This window comes from Ranitomeya variabilis, chromosome 6 (genome assembly GCF_051348905.1).
Source record: "Ranitomeya variabilis isolate aRanVar5 chromosome 6, aRanVar5.hap1, whole genome shotgun sequence".
In the NCBI taxonomy this organism is placed as follows: Eukaryota; Metazoa; Chordata; class Amphibia; order Anura; family Dendrobatidae; genus Ranitomeya; species Ranitomeya variabilis.
The window spans coordinates 327,083,539-327,107,892 of NC_135237.1; the positions used below are offsets into that span (position 1 = coordinate 327,083,539).

At 43.1% G+C, this 24,354-nt stretch overlaps 1 protein-coding gene across 1 annotated transcript in view; it reads left to right on the forward strand.

Moving 5' to 3' along the window:
- Positions 1-24,354, forward strand: part of BPHL (biphenyl hydrolase like) — a 173,747-nt gene that overhangs the window by 141,006 nt on the left and 8,387 nt on the right. The window contains exons 5-6 of the mRNA XM_077267644.1: positions 19,845-19,976; positions 23,662-23,785. Coding sequence (XP_077123759.1) covers positions 19,845-19,976; positions 23,662-23,785 — 256 coding nt within the window. The remainder of the gene's footprint in view (positions 1-19,844; positions 19,977-23,661; positions 23,786-24,354) is intronic.

The window sequence follows — 24,354 nt, forward strand, 5'->3', positions numbered from 1 at the left end:
AGCCTGAGTGCACAATAAATAATAAGAAAATAACCTGTGCACCCACATTAGTCCTGACCATATAATATGCACGGAACATCACAACCCAGGGTCCCTTACTACTATGAATGCGCAAATACGCAAAACACAAAGTAATGCTATGAGTAAATACTTAAACCTAATTCATGCATGCACAGAGCCATCCTGAGCCATAACCCCCCGAAACCTGGGTATGATAGCCCAATACTAGCAGAACCAGGCACTAAAGAAGCGGATGCCCAACGCGTGTCGCCACACAGCGGTGGCTTCATCATGGGTGCTATTTCCACCAAAGGTGCCCATGTATAAATATCATAATCAATTAGTACAACATCAAATGCAGCTGTGCTGCTTACCTCAGCCGTGTGGAGGGGAAGCAGGTGTATAGCGCCATCATATTCAAGACAGTATCGGTTGCGCATGTGCCGGCGTCCGAGTCCCGGAAGTGACTCACGTTTAGCAACCAATAAGCATATTGAAACACAGTGACGGCTCCTGTGTCATCGCATTATAGACAGTATCGATTGCGCATGCGCCAATGTCCGAGATCCGGAAATTTTTATGTTTGTATGCTAGATCTTGGTATAACTCTATGCAATTATACATATATAAACTTTTTTATATGCAACCTATACTCGGACGCCAGCGCATGCGCAATCGATACTGTCTTGAATATGATGGCGCTATATACCTGCTTCCCCTCCACGCGGCTGAGGTAAGCAGCACAGCTGCATTTGATGTTGTACTAATTGATTATGATATTTATACATGGGCACCTTTGGCGGAAATAGCACCCCTGATGAAGCCACCGCTGTGTGGCGACACGCGTTGGGCATCCGCTTCTTTAGTGCCTGGTTCTGCTAGTATTGGGCTATCATACCCAGGTTTCGGGGGGTTATGGCTCAGGATGGCTCTGTGCATGCATGAATTAGGTTTAAGTATTTACTCATAGCATTACTTTGTGTTTTGCGTATTTGCGCATTCATAGTAGTAAGGGACCCTGGGTTGTGATGTTCCGTGCATATTATATGGTCAGGACTAATGTGGGTGCACAGGTTATTTTCTTATTATTTATTGTGCACTCAGGCTTTATAATTGCTTGACTTGATATAATCATTTCATTTTCTATGTGATTTTGATCGCTAGGGATCTAGCTGCTATATTAGTGACCACAAGGTCCTCGGTCCACTAAGTCTGTTATATGTTATGCACATCTGTTTGTTATTTCGGCATTCACATCCATGGCCATATGTGTATGGCACATGTATATATGTGTTCTTTTTTGCTGCTATTTACTTGCATTCTTTTGCACATCGTGAATATGCTGTCCATATAGGAGCATAATATTTGTTCTCTTGCCTCCCTCATTTATCTAGCACAGGCACTTGTCTTATTATAGACTTTGTGTATTCCTATTTGTTTTAAATGTTTTTAGATGTTCATGTCCTGTGTTATATCATAATAAAGCTGTGTTTTTTGGTCTAAACCTTCGCTGTCTGGTGATCCCCAGTGTGTATGGCCTACTTTGTTTCTTGCTTTTTATTGCATATGCGTTCTTTAGGTCTAGGTTGGATCCCAATTTTCTACTTTTTGTGGTGCCCCCATAAAATATTATTATCATCTGGCTACACAAGGCATCGAAGGCTCCCTTATCTGGGAGTAGGAAAACAGCTTTTAAAGCTGGAGCAGCAGGAAAAAGTTTTGGCTTTCCTTGCTGACTCAGCCTCTAGCTCTTTCGCCTCCTCTTCAGAAAGTTCCAAATATAAAAGCAGCGAGTCGTCAGTGGATGCTCCCGGTCAGGAACAAGACGTTTCCTTGTGTCCTTCTCCCAAACCAAAAGTGAAGGATGCGTCAGGCGACACTACAGGTTACTCCATGGAGCTTTTTACACATACCGCGCCTGGGTTAGAAAGGGAAATTGTTAACTGCCCATTACAAGATGAATCGGACATGGAGTGCACTGATGCACAGCCACAGCTAGATTATTATGCTGTTCCATTGACTCAGATCACTACATTGCCCTCGCAGTGTACTGAGCCAGAATCTGACCCTGATGAGACTATGGTGCCCCGTCCCGAACGCTATAGCACCTTACACGGTGACACAGAGGAAGGTGCACATGACATTGAAGAGAAGGTGATAGATGACCCAGTTGTTGACCCAGATTGGCAGCCATTGGGGGAAGAGGGTGCTGCTGCCAGTAGCTCAGAAGCGGAGGAGGATGATCCGCAGCAGCCATCTACATTGCAACAGCTGTCATCTGGCAGGCCCGTATCAGGCCAAAAACGTTTGTCAAAAACAAAAACAGTTTTAGGACAGCGTGGCCATCCGGTGAAAGTAGCACAGCGTGCAATGCCTGAAAAGGTATTCCATAGTAGGAAGAGTGTAGTGTGGCAATTTTTTAACCAAGATCCGAATGATCAGTGCAAAGTTATCTGTAAGAAATGCTCAAAGACCTTTAGCAGAGGGAAGAATCTTCAAAATTTAAATACAACGTGCATGCTTAGACATTTAACCAGCATGCACTTGCAAGCCTGGACTAACTACCAAACGTCCCATACCGTTGGTGCACCTGCTCAGAATGAAGGTATATATATGTAACCATGAGCCACCAAATAAACCTGTAGCTGAGGGTATATAACCCTCCCTGGACACCCCGAACGGGTCCAATACAAAGGATAACTCCAAGTAGATGTAAACCAAAAAACAAGGAGTGTAGAAATCCAGACCATCATATTAAAAACCAAAAACAAACTTTTATTAGATAAATTACACAATAACAAATTCTAAAATAGTGATGTATACATATCATAACCAATATATATTATACAGAGGTGCCAAAAAAGGAGACCTAACGGTAGCCAGGTTAAATGCACACTACAAAATACATCCCAGACATGGGTAATAGCGCCAGAGGTAAAAGGATGGCATCAGCTAGGACATTATAACAGGCAATGCGTAGTGCACAATATACCGTGCCCATATAGAGCACAAGGTCCACAGCCCACCATCACAACATAATGATTGCACGCTTACCCATAGTCAGTTCCAAGGGGAATAGTCTGCACTTCACCCGGCGGCCCCGGACGCGCGTTTCGCGGTATAGCTTTATCAACGGGGTAAGCCCACTTTAATATTTGGGCCTACTAACTGTGTCTGCCACTCATTACAGTTGTCCTCCACTGAAAAAAGCAATGCCGCCTGTTTAGTCCTGTTACCAATTTTGAACTGCATTTAGGCTACTTTATTATTTGGGCCTACTAACTGTGTCTGCCACTCATTACAGTTGTCCTCCACTGAACAAAGCAATGCTGCCTGTTTAGTCCTGTTACCAATTTGAACTGCATTTAGGCTACTTTATTATTTGGGCCTACTAACTGTGTCTGCCACTCATTACAGTTGTCCTCCACTGAACAAAGCAATGCCGCCTGTTTAGTCCTGTTACCAATTTTGAACTGCATTTAGGCTACTTTATTATTTGGGCCTACTAACTGTGTCTGCCACTCATTACAGTTGTCCTCCACTGAACAAAGCAATGCCACCTCTTTAGTCCTGTTACCACATTTGAACTGCATTTAGCCCACTTTATTATTTGGGCCTATATCTGTGTTTCCTCCTCATCCTGCCCATTGCCCAGCCACTGCTAGATGAGTCTGCTGGTACATTGACCCAGACCACTACATTCCCCTTGCACTCTACACAGCCAGAATCTGACCCTGCTGAAAGTCAGGTTCCCCTTCCCGTATACTATACCACCTTACACGGGGACAAAGAGGAAGGTGCAGATGAAAGTGCAGGTTCCTTCATCGGGTGGGGGGCATACTCGTTGGCGATGTCACTGGCACAGGGCCCCTCATAGTACGCAAAAGTGTCTCTGCCGGTGGGAGGTGCCACCCGCCGTCAAACACACCGCCCTAATAAGAGGGGCCCTGTGCCAGTGCCAGTGCCAATGAGTGCCCCCCCCTGCTTGCTCAGGATCACAGCACTTGCAAAGTTGAAATACTTACCTCTCCCTGCTCCACCACGGTGACGTATTCCATGTTTCCTGGGCCCACGAAAATCTTGAGCCAGCCCTACCCCACCACAACTTTAGCCAAATGACCCCCAGTTTTCAATGCCTAACTATTATTATAAAGTAAATTAAGATTGACAAGCTTCAATAATAAGAATTGATGTTTTTGGCATTAAAATGGGCACTGTAGGTGTTTTCCTGTCCTCCACTCACTGCTGACTTTGATCCCCCATTGACTTGCATTGGGTTTCGTGTTTCAGTCAGCCCCCGACTTTTCGCAATAATCGGCTGATTTCACCCGACTTTTGACAAAGTCGGGTTTCGTGATCCGAAAAAGGTAAAAGTCGCTCAACTCTATTCCTAACAAAAAAAAAAATGGGTTCCAAAATTGTGCTGATGTAAAGTAGACATGTGGAAAATGTTATTTATTAGCTATTTTGTGTGACATACCTCTGTGATTTAAGAGAATAAAAATTAAAAGTTTGAAAATGGCAAAATTTTTGCCAAATGTCTGTTGTTTTTCACAAATAAATGCAGGTCATGCCGAATAAATTTTACCAGTATCATGAAGTACATTATGTTTTGAAAAACAATCTCAGAATCCATTGAAGCATTCCAGAGTTATTACTTCATAAAGTGACATGGGTCAAAATGTTAAAAATTGGCCTGGTCATTAACGTTCAAGCTAACTTTGGGGGTGAAGGGGTTAAGCTTCTTCTTACCCATTGGGGTTGATTGAAAAACTGTCTAATAGCAAAACTAGCTTAGTTTCCCATAGCAACCAATTAGAGTGCAGCATTCATTTTACCAGAACAGTTTGAGAAGTGAAAGCTGAGCTTTGATTGGTTGCTATGGGCAACTAAGTCAATTCTGCTATTACAGTTTTTGATTATCGCCCCATTGTGTGCACTTTTAAGAAGTACAATCATGATTTTTTTTTTTTGCCTCTACAACGCATAGGACACATTAATACTGTTGTATATGCATCACTTAGGGTACACTGAGGCTTATATTTATATCACACAGGATATAAAGCGCGTAAGATACACTGAAATTTTGCTGAATACACATGACATAAGATTGACCGAAGACTCTGCTGTATGCCTCATAGTATGCACAGACTGCTGTATACATTACATAGAATATACCGAAACTGTTGTATATACATTGCATAACATATATGGAAACTGTTGAATATACATTGCATAGGATACATTGAGACTGCTGTATTTACACGACATAAGATACCAAGACTGTGCTGCACATATCACATACGATACTCTGAGATTGCTGTATATACATCATATAGGATATACTGAGACTCCTGGTAGATTATTTAGGAGATACTGAGCCTGTTATGTATTTCAGACAGGATACACTGAGATTCTGCTGTATACATCATATAAGATTAATTGCAACTGCTGTATATATCACATAGAAGACACTTGTACTGCTGCTTATGTCACATTGGTGACAGAGACTGCTGTATATACTACACACAGGAGATACTGAGACTGATGCATAAATCACAGATGCTGAAATTACTGTATATACATTGCATAGGATACACAGGCTACTGTATACACATCTCATGAGACATACTTAGATTGCAGTGTATATACATTACATAGGATACACTTGTACTGCTGCTTATGTCACATTGGTGACAGAGACTGCTGTATATACTACACACAGGAGATACTGAGACTGATGCATAAATCACAGATGCTGAAATTACTGTATATACATTGCATAGGATACACAGGCTACTGTATACACATCTCATGAGACATACTTAGATTGCAGTGTATATACATTACATAGGATACACTGAGACTGTACATACAGTTCTGTGAAAGTGTTTGCACATTCCTGATTTCCTTTTGCATGTTTGTCACACTTAAATGTTTCAGATCACCAAACAAATTGGACAAAGATACCACAACTAAACCCAAAATGCAGTTTTTAAATGAAGATCTTTAAAAAGTGATTGCCCCCCCCTAAAAAAAGCAGAGTTCACATTCCCTAGCCGCACACAGGCCAGATTACTTCCACACCTGTTTTCAGCCAAGAAATCACTTAAATAGGACCTGCCTGACAGACTGAGGAAGACCAAAATATCCTCCACAGCTAGACATTGTGCCGCAATACAAAGAAATTTTGGAACAAATGAGAAACAAAGTAATTGAGATCTATCAGTCTGGAAGAGGTAATATAGCCATTTCTAAAGCTTTAGAACTACAGCGAACCACAGTGAGAGCGATTATCCACAAATGGTGAAAACATGGAACAGTGGTGAGTAGAGTAGAGTGAATTTTTCAAAATTCAGTTCCGATTACGATCAGCCGTGAATATTGTTTTTGCAATATTTACCGAACACAGCCAAACGTCATTGGAGTCAATGGGAGTAGAAATGAACGAATACGTTCGGAACCGATCAAATATAAATTAGGCACGAATAGGGTACCAATATGGCACGAATATGGCAAATTCAGATTTGGCGACCAATTCCGAACATATTCGCATAACTCTATTGGTGAGCCTTCCCAGGTGTGGCCAGCCAACCAAAATTACCCCAAGAGTGCTGTGACGACTTATCCAAGAGGTCCCAAAAGTCCCCATAACAACATCCAAATAATTGCAGGCCTCAATGTCCATGACTCCAACATAAGAAAGAGACTGGGCAAAAATGGCCTGCACGGCCACGACGAAAACCACTGCTGAGCAATAAGAACATAAAGGCTCGTCTCTGTTTTGCCAGAGAACATCTTGATGATCCCCAAGACTTTTGGGAGAATACTCTGTGGACTAACGAGACAAATGTTGTACTTTTTAGAAGGTGTATGTCCCATTACATCCGGCGTAGAAGTAACACAGCATTTCAGAAAAGGAACATCATACCAACAGTAAAATATGGTGGTGGTAGTGTGATGGTTTGAGGTTGTTTTGCTGTTGAAGCACATGGAAGACTTGCTGTGGTAAATGGAACCATGAATTCTGCTGTCTACCAAAAAATCCTGAAGGAGAATGTCTGGCCATCTGTTTGTAACCTCAAGCTGAAGCGCACTTGAGTTATGCATCAGGAAAATGATCCAAAACACACCAGCAATACCACCTCTAAATAGCTTAAGAAAAACAAAATTCGGACTTTGGAGTGGCCTAGGTAAAGTCCTAACCTTAATCCAATTGAGATGCTTTGGCATGGATTTAAAAAGGCGGATCATGCTCAGAAACACTCCAATGTGGCTGAATTACAACAATTCTATAAAGCTACTCTATAAAATTGTAAAAGATTCCTTGCCAGTTATCGCAAACGTTTGATTGCATTTGCTGCTGCTAAGGGTGGCCCAGCCAGTTATTAGGTTAGGAAGCAATCACTTTTTCACACAGGGCCCCTTAGGTTTGGATTTCTTTTTCCCTTAATAATAAAGACCTTCATTTAAAAACTGCATTTTGTGTTTACTTGTGTCATCTTTGTCTAATATTTAAATTTGTTAGATGATCTGAAACATTTAAGTTTGACAAACATGCAAAAGAATAGTAAATCAGGAAGGGGCAAACACTTTTCCACAAACTTGTATATCACATAGGATACACTGCAACTGCTGTTTACATCACATAGGATACATTGAGACTTCTGCACACATCGCAGGCAGAAGTGGGACAGGAGAGTACTGTGTGTAAACTCTGCCCACAAATAGCATCCTGACACTGGCATTGGTCAGCGCCTGAATTAATCTAGTGTCTCATGCACCAAGGCAAATACGCACACACTACTGAGAAATTAAAGGGCTGGCGGCCGGGAAAACAGGGATTGCTGCCCAAGCACTGCAGTCCTCAGGGAATCTGCCCAAGGACCAAAGCAAAATGATATTCGGAGGTTATCCATTCCTATTTTATTGACAGAAGTACTGGCCAGTCTGTGAGTAAAGCTGTGTAAGGAGGTTGCTTTCCCTGCTCCTTGCCTGGAACCACATAGTCCGACAGCTGGGTTGTTGGGGGGAAGATGTTCTGCCCTGGACAGAGGGGACCAGGGGACTGCTGGGAAGAGAGAGGGGAGTGGTCAGAAAAGTGCGGGAGAGAGAGCGCGCCAGAGAGGGGACAGCGTGCCAGAGAGAAAGCAGGCTGCAGAGCCGCGCTCCCCATGACAGAGTGCTCCCCGTGAGGGCACTAAGGCTGGAGTGAGAGTGGGGACTTGGAAGCCTCCATAATCTGAGAAGACTCTTCCCCTGACAGTGCAGAGACAGTGACTCAGTGCAGCCCTGGTGATCGCAGTCACAAGCAAAGATCCCTGAGTGTGATAAGTAACTGCCCAGTGTGTGTGTGACATCGTTATCACAGAGAAGCTGCCAGGCTTACGGAGACTCCTGCAGCAGTGACGGAGAGACTGTTATTTCCTGGTTCCAGTTTCACTTTGAGAAGAGCAGGCTGCAGAGACTTAACCCCGGACTTTCCAGGAGACACAGAAAAGACCAGAATCTCAAGCCCTGCTGGTGACTGTATCCATGTTGGTAAAAGGACCCTCCAGTCAGGATCTCCCTGGGCTGATAAGTTACAAGAACACTCGTTAACCCTTTTGATTCCGCTTAACTGTTTACTGTTTTACTTGACTCTATTAACCCCGTTTACTCCCTGCGAGGAGAATTCTACCCCTGTTAATAAATCCCCTTCAAGAGTTGGTCTGTCTGTTCCGTGGTGGCATACTCAGTACCTGCATCCTATTACAGCTGCACTAACAAGAGAAAGTGGTCAACCTCTAACTGAGAATCCATCAGTGATCATCATTCTGACAGTCTAATGGGAAAGTTTGTATCTATTTTTTTAAGTGTTTTTCTGAGCTCTCCGCTGATTTATGACCACTGACTACAGTAAAGTTAAACATACAGGGAAACAAAAAGCCTGTAAATCCAGACTGTGCAAAATCTTTAATGAAACCCAATTTTAAAAATTATTTTTAGCAGAAAATTCATGTTTTTAAGTAATAAAAATATTGTCCCCAAAGGTATCCAACCCCTTTAAGCAACAATTCTGGATCATCTTTGTGGAGACACGGGGGAGGTCATAGGGTGCCCTGGTCTGCTAGCCGAAACCGCATGGACCTGGGATCATCCCATCAAACGCCAACTCTCCTTTTCCCTTGGGCGTAACACTACTCAGACAACAGAGGGTGTGGGTAAAACAGTGTGGTAATACTTTATTGAACCACAAATCGGGCAAATAACATGTAGAACAGCCCCAGCAAAATAACTAAGATGGTGCAAATTACAGAGTCTCACCCTTCCGCTGACTTGCCGGGATAAGAGCAGCTATTACTTCAGAGCTTGCAGGGCTGACTACCCCACCTATGGTATGCACACAGAGTGAGGGAAATGACAAGCTTTGGAAGAGGACAGTTGATTGAGGTACAAAGCCAGCTGACCAGATGGTCACAACCTGGCTTCTCCAAACATCTCCATAGAGCCAGTTGACCGGCGGGTTCAATTCCTGGCTTCCACAAACATATCTATGGGGCTCAAGTGACCGCTGGATCCAAATCCCGATTGCCCCAAACATATCCATGGTTCAGTGATGGTTAATGGAGCAGATCTGTATTCTTTCAGCCAGGGCCGTAGTCCCCTAAGCTGACATCCTGTCGAATGTCAAATCTGTGTCCCTCGTGATGGAGCTATGATGTCTTGGCTGCTGTCTTGTAAGGCGTCTCTGGTTCTTTGGATCTCTGGATGTTTATGTGTATATGGAGGCATCTGTTACAGAGGTGCATGTATCCTCTTTTTATAGTTAACAACTGTCCTTCAAGCCAGCATCCAGAGGTACAGGGGTTTAATTATTTAACCCCTTTCTGACGTCGGGCATAATAGTACGCCAATGTTGGACTCCCCCTGTTTGTTGCTGGCTCCGGTGCTGAGCCCGCACCTTTCTGGCCACATGACAGCTGATATATACAGCTGACATGGGCCCGCAACAGCCGGAAGTGGAATCGCGAGCTACCCGCAGCTGTTAACTAGTTGAATGCCACTGTCAATCTCTGACAGCACCATTTAACTCGCACATCCGGCAAGCATGCCGGAAATCCTGCCCAATGGTGAACCCGTCACGAGATCGCAAGTCACCGATGGGTTGGCATGACAACCAGAGGTCTCCAGCAGACCTCTATCATTGTCATAGCCGGATTGCTATGAGCGCCACTCGGTGGTCGGAGCTCATAACAAGTGAGCATTTCTACTAAATACAGGCAATCTAATCTGTAACAGAATCGATCGGACAACTGCAGCTTCTAGTCTCCCATGGAGACTATTGAAGCATGCAAGAAGTAAAAAAAATGCTTTTAAAAATATTTAACCCTAGAACGCATATTGGGGGCCTTTTAGGCCCCCATGCTTACATTTTTGCTATTATCTGCAAAATTACTTTAGTTAGAATTTTGAAACTCCAGGTATTCCTCAAGTATGTCGTTGTTGATAATATCCAGTTGTTCATATAATTTTTTTCATAGGCATTATGGTGTAACAATGCTTGTTTGGTGAAAACTACATCTGTACGAATTGGGGGCCTTTTAGGCCCCTGCTATTTTTATCATGTTCTCAGTAGTGTTTGTGTCTCAAGTTACTTTATTTGTACTCAGTAATGCTGGTGGAGGGGCCAGGGTGTGGATAATCACATGTGAGGATGTCATGTGATTTTTGGAGGGAGTGATAAGGCCATGACATCACCTCAGGTCCTTCGGAACACAGTAATGAGCTGTGTATAGAGTACTGAGGACAGTAAGTGCAGCGCCCCAGAGTCCTGGTCGTTGCAGTACTGTCGCTCCGCCACTAAGGGGAGTGATGGTACGTCTGATGGCACTTAAGGAGTTCACCTGACCAGGTATCACAGTCACACATTACACTTCACACTCTGGCCACCAGGGGGAGCAAAGGGTTCTATGTATTAGGCCACTCCTCACAATCTGGTAAAACTGGGGGCTGGATAGGAAGTTAGAGAGAAGCTGACTGGGTTTTGCCTAGGCAACACCTAGTGAGAGAAGAGGTTGCTTGGGAAGATTCGCAGTAAAAGTCCAATATATGCATAAAGTTCCTCTTTTGAGATATTTTTCCAGGACTTATTTTTTGCAGAAGCGATACGTCTTCCTTCTAGGTTTGAACATAATAGGACCTCTTCTGCAGTATTGTCAGAAAAATAAGTACAGAATACATCTTTAGGGGTAAAGTAACTGGGACTTCCCACAGTTCCTTGAGCCTGTCTCACAATATTGTGTGTTGGAGTACGTCCGACTAATGTAGGATTACTGTCCCAAAAAACATTCGTTTTGGATGTTCTGCTTATCACTTCTTGAGGATCCACTAGATTCACTTATTCATCATCAGAAGAATCACTGGATGAGGATGTTTGATTAGCTGGTGGCAGATATTCTTCATCAGACAAAGATAGTTCACTTTCATCATCGCTTTGAAACATAATCGCTTCAATCTCTTGGTCAGTCAGACACTTGGAGGAAGAGTGTGCCATTGCTGACTAGATGTTAGCAGACTAAAAGAAAAAACAATTAACAGAATCAGGGTTGTCCACTCTTTGCTTGTGTGTGACACACTGTAAGTGTAATGTCCCCCCTTCTTCCTCTCACCCTCAGCAGCTCTTACCTTTTATACTTATAGGTGGTGTACAATTCTCTGGATTTTTGTGGCTCACAAGCTCTAGCCTTTGCAAGGTTCTTAGAAACAGAAACTGAAAATGACTGGGTTTTGCCCAGGCAACATCTAGTGAGAGAAGAGGTTGCTTGGGAAGATTCAGGGGGATCCCTGTCAGGGGTGGGATCCTGACAGAGGCCTAGCGAAAAGGACAGATCGTTAGCCTGCACTTCATTGCGGCGGTATCTTAAGAAAGGATAAGAAGCGAGGTTTATTGTGGAGAAGTGAGAAACGAGATCACAGCACAAAGGCGAAAGAACCAGTAGGAGTCGTGCCCCGAGATCGGCAACATCCTACTGAGGCGCGTAGCCGGTGGCCGGAACGCCGAGGAAGTATTGGGCTCCACGCATTACTTCAAACCAACGGCAGGGCAGTTAATTATAGGTTGGCTGCCTCACCTAAATCACCTAATGAAGACAACGGAGGCAATTGTGGGAGAGGGGCATCTCTAGGGTCCCTATAAAATAACTCCAGGCCTACCCCGTCATACGGGTGCGTCCTATCCATATCATCTGGGGGACGGAGAGAAAGAACAGAAACATACACGACAGTTGTGAGGACTATCCCGTGGTGCTCAGCAGGGAAGTACTACAACACCCAGGCGCTAGTAGGTAGGCACTGATTTCCACCTGCAAAGGGAACTCTGGATGTGCCTTCGGACCGGCCGGTCTCAGCCAGCCCAGTTAACAGTGCTCTGGATTGCGGATGCCAAAGCCTTCAGTAAAGAGGTAAAGAGACTGCAACCCTGTGTCCTCGTTATTTACTGCGACCTACACCACCACCTACACCTTTTATTGGGCGCCCCTTAGCAGGACCACGGACCGGGTCAGGCCACCGTGACATCTTCAGAACCGATAGACCCGGTACCGAGTACCCCGCCGTCCTGCGTCTGGGGGCCGCTCCATATACACTGTGAGCTAATTGCTGAAGGACCTGTGATAAGATAAGCTGTTGAGAGGAAATCTGATTCATTTTCAGTTTCTGTTTCTAAGAACCTTGCAAAGGCTAGAGCTTTTGAGCCACAAAAATCCAGAGAATTGTACACCACCTATAAGGGTACCGTCACACAGTGCCATTTTCATCGCTACGACGGCACGATTCATGATGTTGCAGCGTCGTATGATTATCGCTCCAGCGTCGTAGACTGCGGTCACACGTTGCAATACATGGCGCTCAAGCGATAATTTCATGACGTATTTGCGATGTAGAAGCCGTTGGTTACTGTGCGCACATCGTATACAACCTGTGTCACACGATGCAATCATGCCGCCACAGCGGGACACTAGACGACGAAAGAAAGTTTCAAACGATCTGCTACGACGTACGATTCTCAGCGGGGTTCCAGATCGCAGTAGCGTGTCAGACACTACGATATCGTAACGATATCGCTAGAACGTCACGAATCATGCCGTCGTAGCGATGAAAATGGCACTGTGTGACGGTACCCTAAGTATAAAAGGTAAGAGCTGCTGAGGGTGAGAGGAAGAAGGGGGGACATTACACTTACAGTGTGTCACACACAAGCAAAGAGTGGACAACCCTGATTCTGTTCATTGTTTTTTCTTTTAGTTTGCTAACATCTAGTCAGCAATGGCACACTCTTCCTCCAAGTGTCTGACTGACCAAGAGATTGAAGCGATTATGTTTCAAAGCGATGATGAAAGTGAACTATCTTTGGGTGTGTGTCCACGGTCAGTAAACGCTGCTTGTTTGACGCTGCGCAGAGCTGCAGCTTCAAACACGCAGCGTCCAGATGTTCCAGCATAGTGGAGGGGATTTTTTGAAATCCCGTGTCCACTATGCGTGGAAACCCGCACGCGGCGGGCCTGCGACTCCGGACATGCTGCGCGTCTTTTCAGATCGCAGCATGTCCGTACACCTTGCGGGGACGCAGCGTCCCCGCAAGGCATAACACAGGGCCCTATAAGAGGGGGGCGATGATCCCGGATGTGTACAGTTAACACATCCGTCATCATCGCGTCCCAGAAGGGGGCGGGGCTTAGCGCCGAGCGGCTTCGCCGCTCCGGCAATACCGCCGGCCATCCTGAACGTGGACACGCAGCCTTAGTCTGATGAAGAATATCTGCCACCAGCTAATCAAACATCCTCATCCAGTGATTCTTCTGATGATGAAGAAGTGAATCTAGTGGATCCTCAAGAAGTGATAAGCAAAACATCCAAAACGAATGTTTTTTGGGACAGTAATCCTACATTAGTCAGACGTACTCCAACACACAATATTGTGAGACAGGCTCAAGGAGCTGTGGGAAGTCCCAGTTACTTTACCCCTAAAGAAGATGTATTCTGTACTTATTTTTCTGACAATACTGCAGAAGAGGTCCTATTATGTTCAAACCTAGCAGGAAGACGTATCGCTTCTGCAAAAAATAAGTCCTGGAAAAATATCTCAAAAGAGGAACTTTATGCATATACTAGCTGTACTACCCGGCTTCGCCCGGGTTAATGACTGCTGTTAGCAAAATAGAATGTGTTAACAAAAATTTATTCTGCACACAAAAACCACAAAACAAATAGATAGAAATGTAATTATTAAAAGGCAAAAACTAAGCAAATAGAAGCATTTCACAACATATATTAGCTTTGTTATACTGAGAATGTCTTTGTTGCCTATATTAACCAATCAGAGCTCAGGTTAATTAACTGTAGCAAAATAGAAGCTGAGCTGTGATTGGTTGCTATTGGCAGCCTGATAAATCCCCAGCCAACAGGAAGCCCTCCCCCCTGGCAGTATATATTAGCTCACACATACACATAATAGACAGGTCATGTGACTGACAGCTGCCGTATTTCCTATATGGTACATTTGTTGCTCTTGTAGTTTGCTTATTAATCAGATTTTTATTTTTGAAGGACAATACCAGACTTGTGTGTGTTTTAGGGCGAGTTTTATGTGTCAAGTTGTGTGTGTTGAGTTGCGTGTGGCGACATGCATGTAGCGACTTTTGTGAGATGAGTTTTGTGTGGCGACATGCGTGTAGCAACATTTTGTGTGTTGAGTTGCATGTGACAGGTTAGTGTAGCAAGTTGTGTGCAGCAAGATTTGTGCATGGCGAGTTTTGCGCGTGGCGAGTTTTATGTGTGGTGCATTTTGAGTATGTGCAAGTTTTGTGTGAGGCAACTTTTGCATGTGGTGCAACTTTTGTACATGTGGCAATTTTTCTGTGTGTGCAAGTTTTGCATGAGGTGAGTTTTCCATGAGGTGAGTTTTGCACGTGTGGCGAGTTTTGCGTGAGCCTAGTTTTGCATATGGCGAGTTTTGCATGTAGCGAGTTTTGAGTGGTGACTTTTGTGTTTCGACTTTTATGTGGCGAGGTTGGTGTGTGTGTGTGGTGAAATGTGTGCTGAGGGTGGTATATGTGTTCAAGCACGTGGTAGTGTGTGGCGCATTTTGTGTTTGTGTTCATATCCCCGTGTGTGGTGAGTATCCCATGTCGGGGCCCCACCTTAGCAACTGTACGGTATATACTCTTTGTCGCCATCGCTCTCATTCTTTAAGTCCTCATTGTTCACATCTGGCAGCTGTCAATTTTCCTCCAACACTTTTCCCTTCACTTTTTCCCCATTATGTAGATAGGAGCAAAATTGTTTGGTGAATTGGAACGCGCGGGGTTAAAATTTCACCTCACAACATAGCCTATGACGCTCTCAGGGTCCAGACGTGTGACTGTGCAAAATTTTGTGGCTGTAGCTGCGACGGTACAGATGCCAATCCCGGACATACACACATACATACATACACACATTCAGCTTTATATATTAGATATACCTGTATGTAATCTCCTGTATATAGTATATACCTGTGTGTCATCTCACCTATATATAGTATATATCTGTGTGTCATCTCCTGTATATAGTATATACCTGTATGTCATCTCCTCCTATACATAGCATATACCTGTGTCATCTCCTCCTGTATATACTATATACCTGTAGGTAATCTGCTCCTGTATATAGTATATACCTGTGTGTCATCTCCTCCTGTATATAGTATATACCTGTATGTCATCTCCTCCTGTATGTAGTATGTACCTGTATGTCATCTCCTCCTCTATATAGTATATACCTGTGTGTCATCTCTCCTGTATATAGTATATATCTGTGTGTCATCTCCTCCTGTATATAGTATATACCTGTGTGTCATCTCCCCTGTAAATAGTATATACCTGTGTGTCATCTCCTGTATATAGTATATAGCTGTATGCCATCTCCTCCTGTATTAGCCCTCGTTCACACGTTATTTGGTCAGTATTTTTACCTCAGTATTTGTAAGCTAAAATGGCAGCCTGATAAATCCCCAGCCAACAGTAAGCCCACCCCCTGGCAGTATATATTAGCTCACACATACACATAATAGACTGGTCATGTGACTGACAGCTGCCGGATTCCTATATGGTACATTTGTTGCTCTTGTAGTTTGTCTGCTTATTAATCAGATTTTTATTTTTGAAGGATACCAGACTTGTGTGTGTTTTAGGGCGAGTTTCGTGTGTCAAGTTGTGTGTGTTGAGTTGCGTGTGGCGACATGCATGTAGGGACTTTTGTGAGATGAGTTTTGTGTGGCGACATGCGTGTAGCAACTTTTTGTGTGTCGAGTTGCATGTGACAGGTTAGTGTAGCAAGTTGTGTGCAGCAAGTTTTGCGCATGGCGAGTTTTGCGCGTGGCGAGTTTTATGTGTGGTGCCTTTTGAGTATGTGCAAGTTTTGTGTGAGGCAACTTTTGCATGTGTTGCAACTTTTGTGCATGTGGCAATTTTTCTGCGTGTGGCAATTTTTCTGCGTGTGCAAGTTTTGCGTGTGGCGAGTTTTGCACGTGTGGCGAGTTTTGCATGTGGAGAGTTTTGCGCGTGGCGAGTTTTGAGCGGCGACTTTTGTGTTTCTACTTTTATGTGGCGAGGTTGGTGTATGTGTGGTGAAATGTGCACTGAGGGTGGTATATGTGTTCGAGCACGTGGTAGTGTGTGGCGCATTTTGTGTGTGTGTTCATATCCCCGTGGTGGTGTGATTATCCCATGTTGGGGCCCCACCTTAGCAACTGTACAGTATATACTCTTTGGTGCCATCGCTGTCATTCTTTAAGTCCCCCTTGTTCACATCTGGCAGCTGTTAATTTGCCTCCAACACTTTTCCTTTCATTTTTTCCCCATTATGTAGATAGGGGCAAAATTGTTTGGTGACTTGGAAAGCGCGGGGTTAAAATTTCACCTCACAATATAGCTTTGACGCTCTCAGGGTCCAGACGTGTGACTGTGCAAAATTTTGTGCCTGTAGCTGCGACGCCTCCAACACTTTTCCTTTCACTTTTTCCCCATTATGTAGATAGGGGCAAAATTGTTTGGTGAATTGGAAAGCGCGGGGTTAAAATTTCACCTCACAACATAGCCTATGACGCTCTCGGGGTCCAGACGTGTGACTGTGCAAAATTTTGTGGCTGTAGCTGCTACGGTTCAGATGCCAATCCCGGACATACATACATACATACATACATACACACACACACACATTCAGCTTTATATATTAGATTGGACTTTTACTGCTGGCAGGGAGTCAAAAATCGTATGATGTCCCAATACAAGAATTATTTCTGGACCCACTTTCTGATCCACACTATAAGGCGACAATGTCAGTGGGCAGATATGAGGAAATTAGAAGAATCATTCGCTTTGATGATAAGCGAACTCGTGCAGCGAGGTTTGAAACTGACAAATTAGCCCCTATCAGTTATATCTGGAACATATTTATCAAAAATTGCACAAAACTTTACTATCCTAGTACTAATGTTACTGTAGATGAGCAACTTGTACCGTTCAGAGGACGCTGCAAGTTCATACAGTACATGCCCAGCAAGCCAGCCAAGTACGGAATAAAAATCTTCTTTATGTGTGATTCTGCAAATTATTATGGCATAAATGGTGTAATCTACTGTGGCAAAGAGGTTGGTGCACCAGTACAGAAGGATCTGGGGTCTGAAATATTAAAAACTCTTGCTGTTCCAATATTCAATTCAGGTAGAAACATTACCATGGACAATTATTTCACCAATGTTGAACTAGGCAATTTTCTGCTTGCAAAAGCTATTACACTTGTTGGTACTATAAAGCAAAACAGATGAGAAATTCCAGAAGCACTGAAACACAATTGTCAGCGAGCACTTTATGAGAGTGTCTTTGGATTCAATAACAAAGCGACTTTAGTATCTTACAAGGCGAAGAAGGAGAAATCAGTGATTTTACTCAGTACCATGCATCACAATTGCAGTATTGACAGCAATGACAGAAAATTAAAACCAGAAATCATCCTGCATTACAATAAAACAAAAGGAGGTGTAGATAAAATGGATGAGATGGTGGGAGAATATTCATGCAAGAGGCAAACAAAACGATGACCTGTAGTACTTTATTCAAATATGCTTGATGTAGCAGCCCTAAATTCATTCATTATTTATACAGAAACTCATCCGGAATTTCATGCACAGAGGAAGGACAGGAGACGCATATTCTTGAAGGACCTTTGTCATGAACTTGTAATGCCTCACATGATAGAGCGAAGCGACTTGAAATGCTTGCCAAAGCAAACTAAAGAAGCAATGAAACGGCGTGGCGTACAGTTTCAGATTATTCCAGCGCCAGGAGAAAGAAAACGAAAGCGTTGTTTCATGTGTCCAAGAAACATAGAGAGGAAAACTGAGCGATATTGTTCCACTTGTAAGGAAACTGTTTGCAAAGAACACTCTTCTGAAAAAATAACATGTCAGAATTGTTTGGAAGACTAATATAATAGAAAAGAAAGTTAGAATAAAAATGTAGCTGCAGCTAGTTTGCTATAGATTTCTATGCGTTTTTGTGTGTTTTCATGTCTTTGTGTGAAATTTGTGAAAAAAATGATTTTTTGGGTGTTTTATGTGAAAAATTATAATTAAAATTTTGTCCACTATTCATATTTTATTGAGCAATTTTGAAATAAACTTGTGAAAGTTATTTAAGTGTGTTTTTCTACATTACGTGCATGGGGGCCTAAAAGGCCCCCAATACGTTAATATGTATATTTTTAACGTCATGCGTTCTAGGGTTAAAAAATATAAAAGTTCAAATCACCCCCCTTTCACCCCATTCAAAATAAAACAATAAAAAAATCAAATATGCACATATTTGGTATCACCGTGTTCAGAATCGCTCGATCTATCAATATGAAAAAAGAATTAACTCGATCGTTAAACGGCATAACGAAAAAAAATCAAAACTCCAGAATTACGCCCTCACCCAACCCGAGATAACGAAAAATGAAGATGCTACGGGTATTGGAAAATGGCGCCATTTTTTTTTTTTTTAATAATCTTTGGAAAAAAAGTCACCACTTAAATAAAAAGGAACCTATACATGTTTGGTGTCTTTGAACTCATAATTACCTGGAGAATCATAATGGCAGGCCAGTTTTAGCATTTAGTAAACATGGTAGAAAAAAAGCTGTGGGATTGCACTTTTTTTTGCAATTTCACCGCACTTGTAATTTTCTCCCGTTTTCCAGTACATGATATGATAAAACTAATGGTGTTGTTCAAAAGTACAACTCATCCCGCAAAAAACAAGCCCTAACATGGTGATTTTGACCAAAAAATAAAATAAAAAAGTTATGGCTCTGGAAAGATAGGGAGCAAAAAATAAAAATGCAAAAACAAAAATACCTCTGGTCGATAAGGGGGTTGGTCTATTTGCATAGTTCTGCCTTCTGTGTTTTGCAAGTCAACACGCTAGCTGGCCTGGACAATGTGTAATCAACATATCAGCCAAGTCAATATTACAGGCTTATACAAACAAAAGTCTGTGTTTTCTTGACCAGCCAGAAAGAAACACAAATTCAAAAGTCAACATATAGATAACAGTCAATGACTCCTGGCTTACTGAAAATAGACATCTGGTTAATTAAGATAAAATGCTGTGTTATCACAATCTTTTCCTTAGCATTTCTGTAAATGTATGACTAAATTGACAACTGTGTTAGACACACTATTTGATAGTAATAAGTGCAACATTATTTTAACAGGTGATTGCTTTGTGTAGTGAAATTCAGGTTCATGGATTAATGTATACTTTGCCTTCTGCTATTTTTTGTAGCTGTGAAAGATGTCAGAACCTGGAGTCTAGAGATGAGGAAGCCAATGGAGGATATATATGGGATGGAATATTTTGCCAATACATTTTCCGCAGTGATAGAAGCCATGAATCAGTTTAATAGCAAACCTGATGGTAATTATATAAGCTTAAAGTTATCTGGCTTGACATTTTTTTATCTCACATATATCTGTTTGCATGATCATAAAATGATGCATGCATGTTTTTTCTGTGGGAGATGGGAAGTTTGGCAAACAACAATTATCTGACATGTATAGGCACCATTGTATTAGCGCCGGATTGTGCCTGATAGCCACACGTTTCATCCGTTTTGTTACCAGATCCGTCAAAAAAGCTGTTTCCTGTGGACGAAGAAAACGTACAGAGGAATGTTTTTTCTGTCTGGCGAAAACACGGCCAGCGACGGTTCCAGCGATAAACGGATGAAACTGACATGTGAAATGATGAATCCGGCCCCTGAATCCGGTTTTTCATGCATTCATACAAATCATGCACATTTTTCATTTTGGTCTCTCTCTCTCTCTTTTTTTTTTTCCTCAGACCAGGAAGTCCAAACTCTATCTCTGGGTTAATTTAAAAAAAAAATGGATCCAGCAAAAAAAAGGATCCGTTCCATCAGTTTTTCACAATTTGCTATGGATCCGTATTTTCAAAAGTTCACCGCATCCTGCCTCACGGCAAAAAACTGATGTGTGAAAGTAGCCTTAGGGTATCTATCAATGTCCCAAAGGCAGATGGCAGGGGACCTCAAAAAAATTATATGTTGAATGTTAAGCATAAATATTTTTGGTGGAGATTAGAGAAATAGCTGTCAACCAAACGGTCTTTTGGTCAATAGTTAAGCTGCCACCATGGCGTTATACAGTATGGTAATAGGTTTTGAAAGACGATACTGTCTAAACATCAGTACTGTATTACTATATAGGTACAGACAAATCTACAGAAAATATAACTCCTGATACTCACTTATTGCAGCCAAGCAGTCAGGTTATAAGGTGAAGTAATCCATAAACTTTTTCATAATATAAATTGTCAGAATGGGGGTGAAAAGTGAACCTGTCAATACCCCTGGTTTTCTTTATTCTAATAAAGTGTATCATATACCTTAATAATGATGTAGTCCTTGTAAAATTAACTTTTATTCCACAGTACCACATATTGTAATGAGGCAGGACTATTCTTGCAGTAAATCTTTTTGCATAAAGGTCCTAGTATTAGTATTATAAGCAGGCTGTCAATCACGCCCAGGGCGGCATGATTAGAAGATCGAAGGCAGGACTAGTTGAAAGGGACAGACTTCCCGTCAGACTAGTCCTGCCTCTATTATCTTATTGGCGCTGCAAAATAAAAATTAATTCTTCAAAGAGGACATCATTAGCATGGCACATGAAACCCCTTATTGGAATAAAGAAAACCGGATGTATACCACTATAGGGCCGGGTCACACTTGTGAGTGCTATGCGAGAAACTTGCGGGAGTCTCTCGCCTCAATACCCGACACTGCCACTGGCACTCAGGACCAGAGTGTGCGGCTGCATGTATTTCTATGCAGCTGAACACTCCGGTCCCAAGTGCCGGCATCAGTGCCAGGTAGGGTTGAGCGACTTTTGCTTTTTTAGGATCGAGTCGGGTCTCGTGAAACCCGACTGTCTCTAAAGTCGGATCGTGTGAAATCGGCCGATTATTGTGAAAAGTCGGGGGCCAACCGAAACACGAAACCCAATGCAGGTCAATGGTGGTGGTTCCTCCCCCTCCTCCCCCTCCCCCTCCTCTCTCTCTCTCTCTCTCTCTCTCTCTCTCTCTCTCTCTCCTCCGTCCCTGCAAAGTTTGTGTTTCACTGTGCAAATCGCTATATCCCAAATGTTAAGGCTAGGTTCCCATTGCGTTAGGGCAATTCGTTTAGCGCTAAGCGCTAGCAGATTGCGCTAACGCAATGTCTTTTAAGGGGTCGCGTTAAATGTCCCCGCTAGCGCAGATCCCCGATCTGCCAGAGTAGGGAACGGACCTCGGGCGCGCCGCGGACGCTGCAAGCAGCGTCCGAGGCGCGCTACAAAAGAACGGCACATCGCTAGCGTGTGCCGAAAATGACACGCGCTAGCAATGCGCTTTAACATTGCCAGCAATGGGAGCGCTAACGGACGCGTTGCATGGCGTTAATTTCGCCGTGCAACGCTGTCCGTTAGCGCTCACACTAAAACGCAATGGGAACCTAGCCTAAGATGGCGGTTTTACCCCCTGTGACGCCGCACAAAGCAAGCCGGAACCTATGTCATCACGCTGCCCACACTCCTTCATTGGCTGAAAAAATGGCGGGGAAAGCGTCATAAGAAACGCGACTTTGGCGCGAAGATCGCCGACCGCATGGCCGATCCCACAGTGGGATCGGGTCGGGTTTCATGAAACCCGACTTTGCTGAAAGTCGGCGACTTTTGAAAATGTCCGATCCGTTTCTCTCAACCCTAAGTGCCAGGTATTGATGCGAGAGACTCACACAAGTTTCTCGCATTGCACTTGCAAGTGTGACCCCGGCCTAGTAGTGATTGAGGACAGTCAGAAGATTTGACTGGTTTAAAGGGGTTTGTAACTAAAAGAGCCACCTCGTGTGGCACTAATGCTGCATTCTGACAAGGTGGCTCTTTTAGTTCTTGTTGCTGGCACTAATGAAAGAATCGTTTATGAAATTTGTCCCTCATACCTTGAAATCGTTCTGGGGGCAGGTCTTTCCCTCCTAATACAGACGCACCACAGCCGTCACTCAGGGCCTCTGTGCGCCGGGCGTCGTCTCCTCTTCCTTCATTAGCATTCCTGGCGCCTGCGCTGTAATTTTTTTTTTCGGGCATGCGCAGTTGCGCTGCCCTTCGAACTTACAGAGCAGGAGCCAGGGACGCTAATGAAGGAAGAGGAGGCGGCGCCCGGCGCGCAGAGGCCCTGAGCGACAGCTATGGTGCATCTGTATTAGGGGGGAAAGACCTGCCCCTGGGACGATTTCAAGGTCTGAGGGACAAATTTCATAAACTATTATTTCATTAGTGCCAAGGAACAAGAACTAAAAGAGCCACCTTCTCAGAATGCAGCATTAGTGCTGCACAAGGTGGCTCTTTTAGTTACAAATGCCTGGGGGGTGACAGGTTCCCTTTAAAGAGGACTTGTCACCAAGTCAAGAGTGTATAGTTTTTGCTCTTACTTTTTTCTCACTGCTCCCCTGAGTATTCCAGTTTTTGTTTTTAAAATCTGTCATAATGTTCCAGAGATATGATTCTTTTTATTTAGTGCTAATTTTTATTGTATTTACCAAGGGGGTGTACACAATTATATGCAGGCGTGTCTTTATTCTCCTCTTCTGCATAATCACCCTGTGAGAAACACCCCTTTGTAAAGACCATAAAAATTAACACTAAAAAGGCCCATGTTTCTGAAACCCTATGGCGGACTAAAAACAAAACAAAACAATGGATATTCAGGGAAGCAGCAGAAATAAAATAGGACAAAAAACTGTCCACTTTAAATTGGGTGACCGGTTCTCTTTAAGCCAGTTGAAATTGATGTGACAATAGTAATATTGTACCAGGAATTTATCAGATTAGAAATGCCTGTTGTCATACAGTGGAATTATACTGAATCATAGTAACACAAATTTGATGCACTGGAAAATGTTCTGTCTCAGAAATCTAAATTGCAATAAGGTCTGAAATCTTCCCATCCATTTCTCATTTTCCTTTAATTTACGTTGTTATTACAGTTTGTGTAAACTATGCATGATGATTTGCATTAATGTAATATGTAATTATGATGTTATCAGGTAATATCTGTCGACATTTGCTTCCGCTTATTGGTTGCCCGACATTAATAATTCATGGTATGAAGGATCCTCTGGTCCCAAAAAGTCACCCACAATTTCAACATGAACATATCAAAAATTCAAGGTGAGTGATTACATGGATAAATATAGATATAAATGTGTATATTAACCCTGACAGGAATAATAGTTGATTCCAAAATCTCCCATATACAGCCTTCAGACCAGTTTACTTAGTAATACAAACCCAGACTAAACCCCCCCACTTTACAGACCTCAGGCTAGGTAAGCTCATAGGTACTCGTCTCTCTTCGTTCATTTGCCCCTTTAACTTCTGGGCACTGCTGCGGACAAGGTCCTTATGCCAGTGGGTCATTATCGGTGACCATAGCTGAGAATGGAGAGGAACATAACTTGGAGAGATGAATGTCATTTTAAAATCCCTAAAAATCTATAGCATGGTGTGCTACAGGGATCCTCAACCCGTGATACTTCAGATTTTGTGAAACTACGACTCGCAACATGCATTGACAGCTGCCTGGCAATCTGTGTCGTGTAATGCTGGAAGTTATGTTTTTACCAGTGCTGGAGCGTGAGAGATTGCTGACCCCTGGACTGATTCCCTCTGACTCTACACCTCTCATTTGCACTGACGCCTGTTTTCTTGACGTACCGTAGATTAGGTAAAATAGGCAT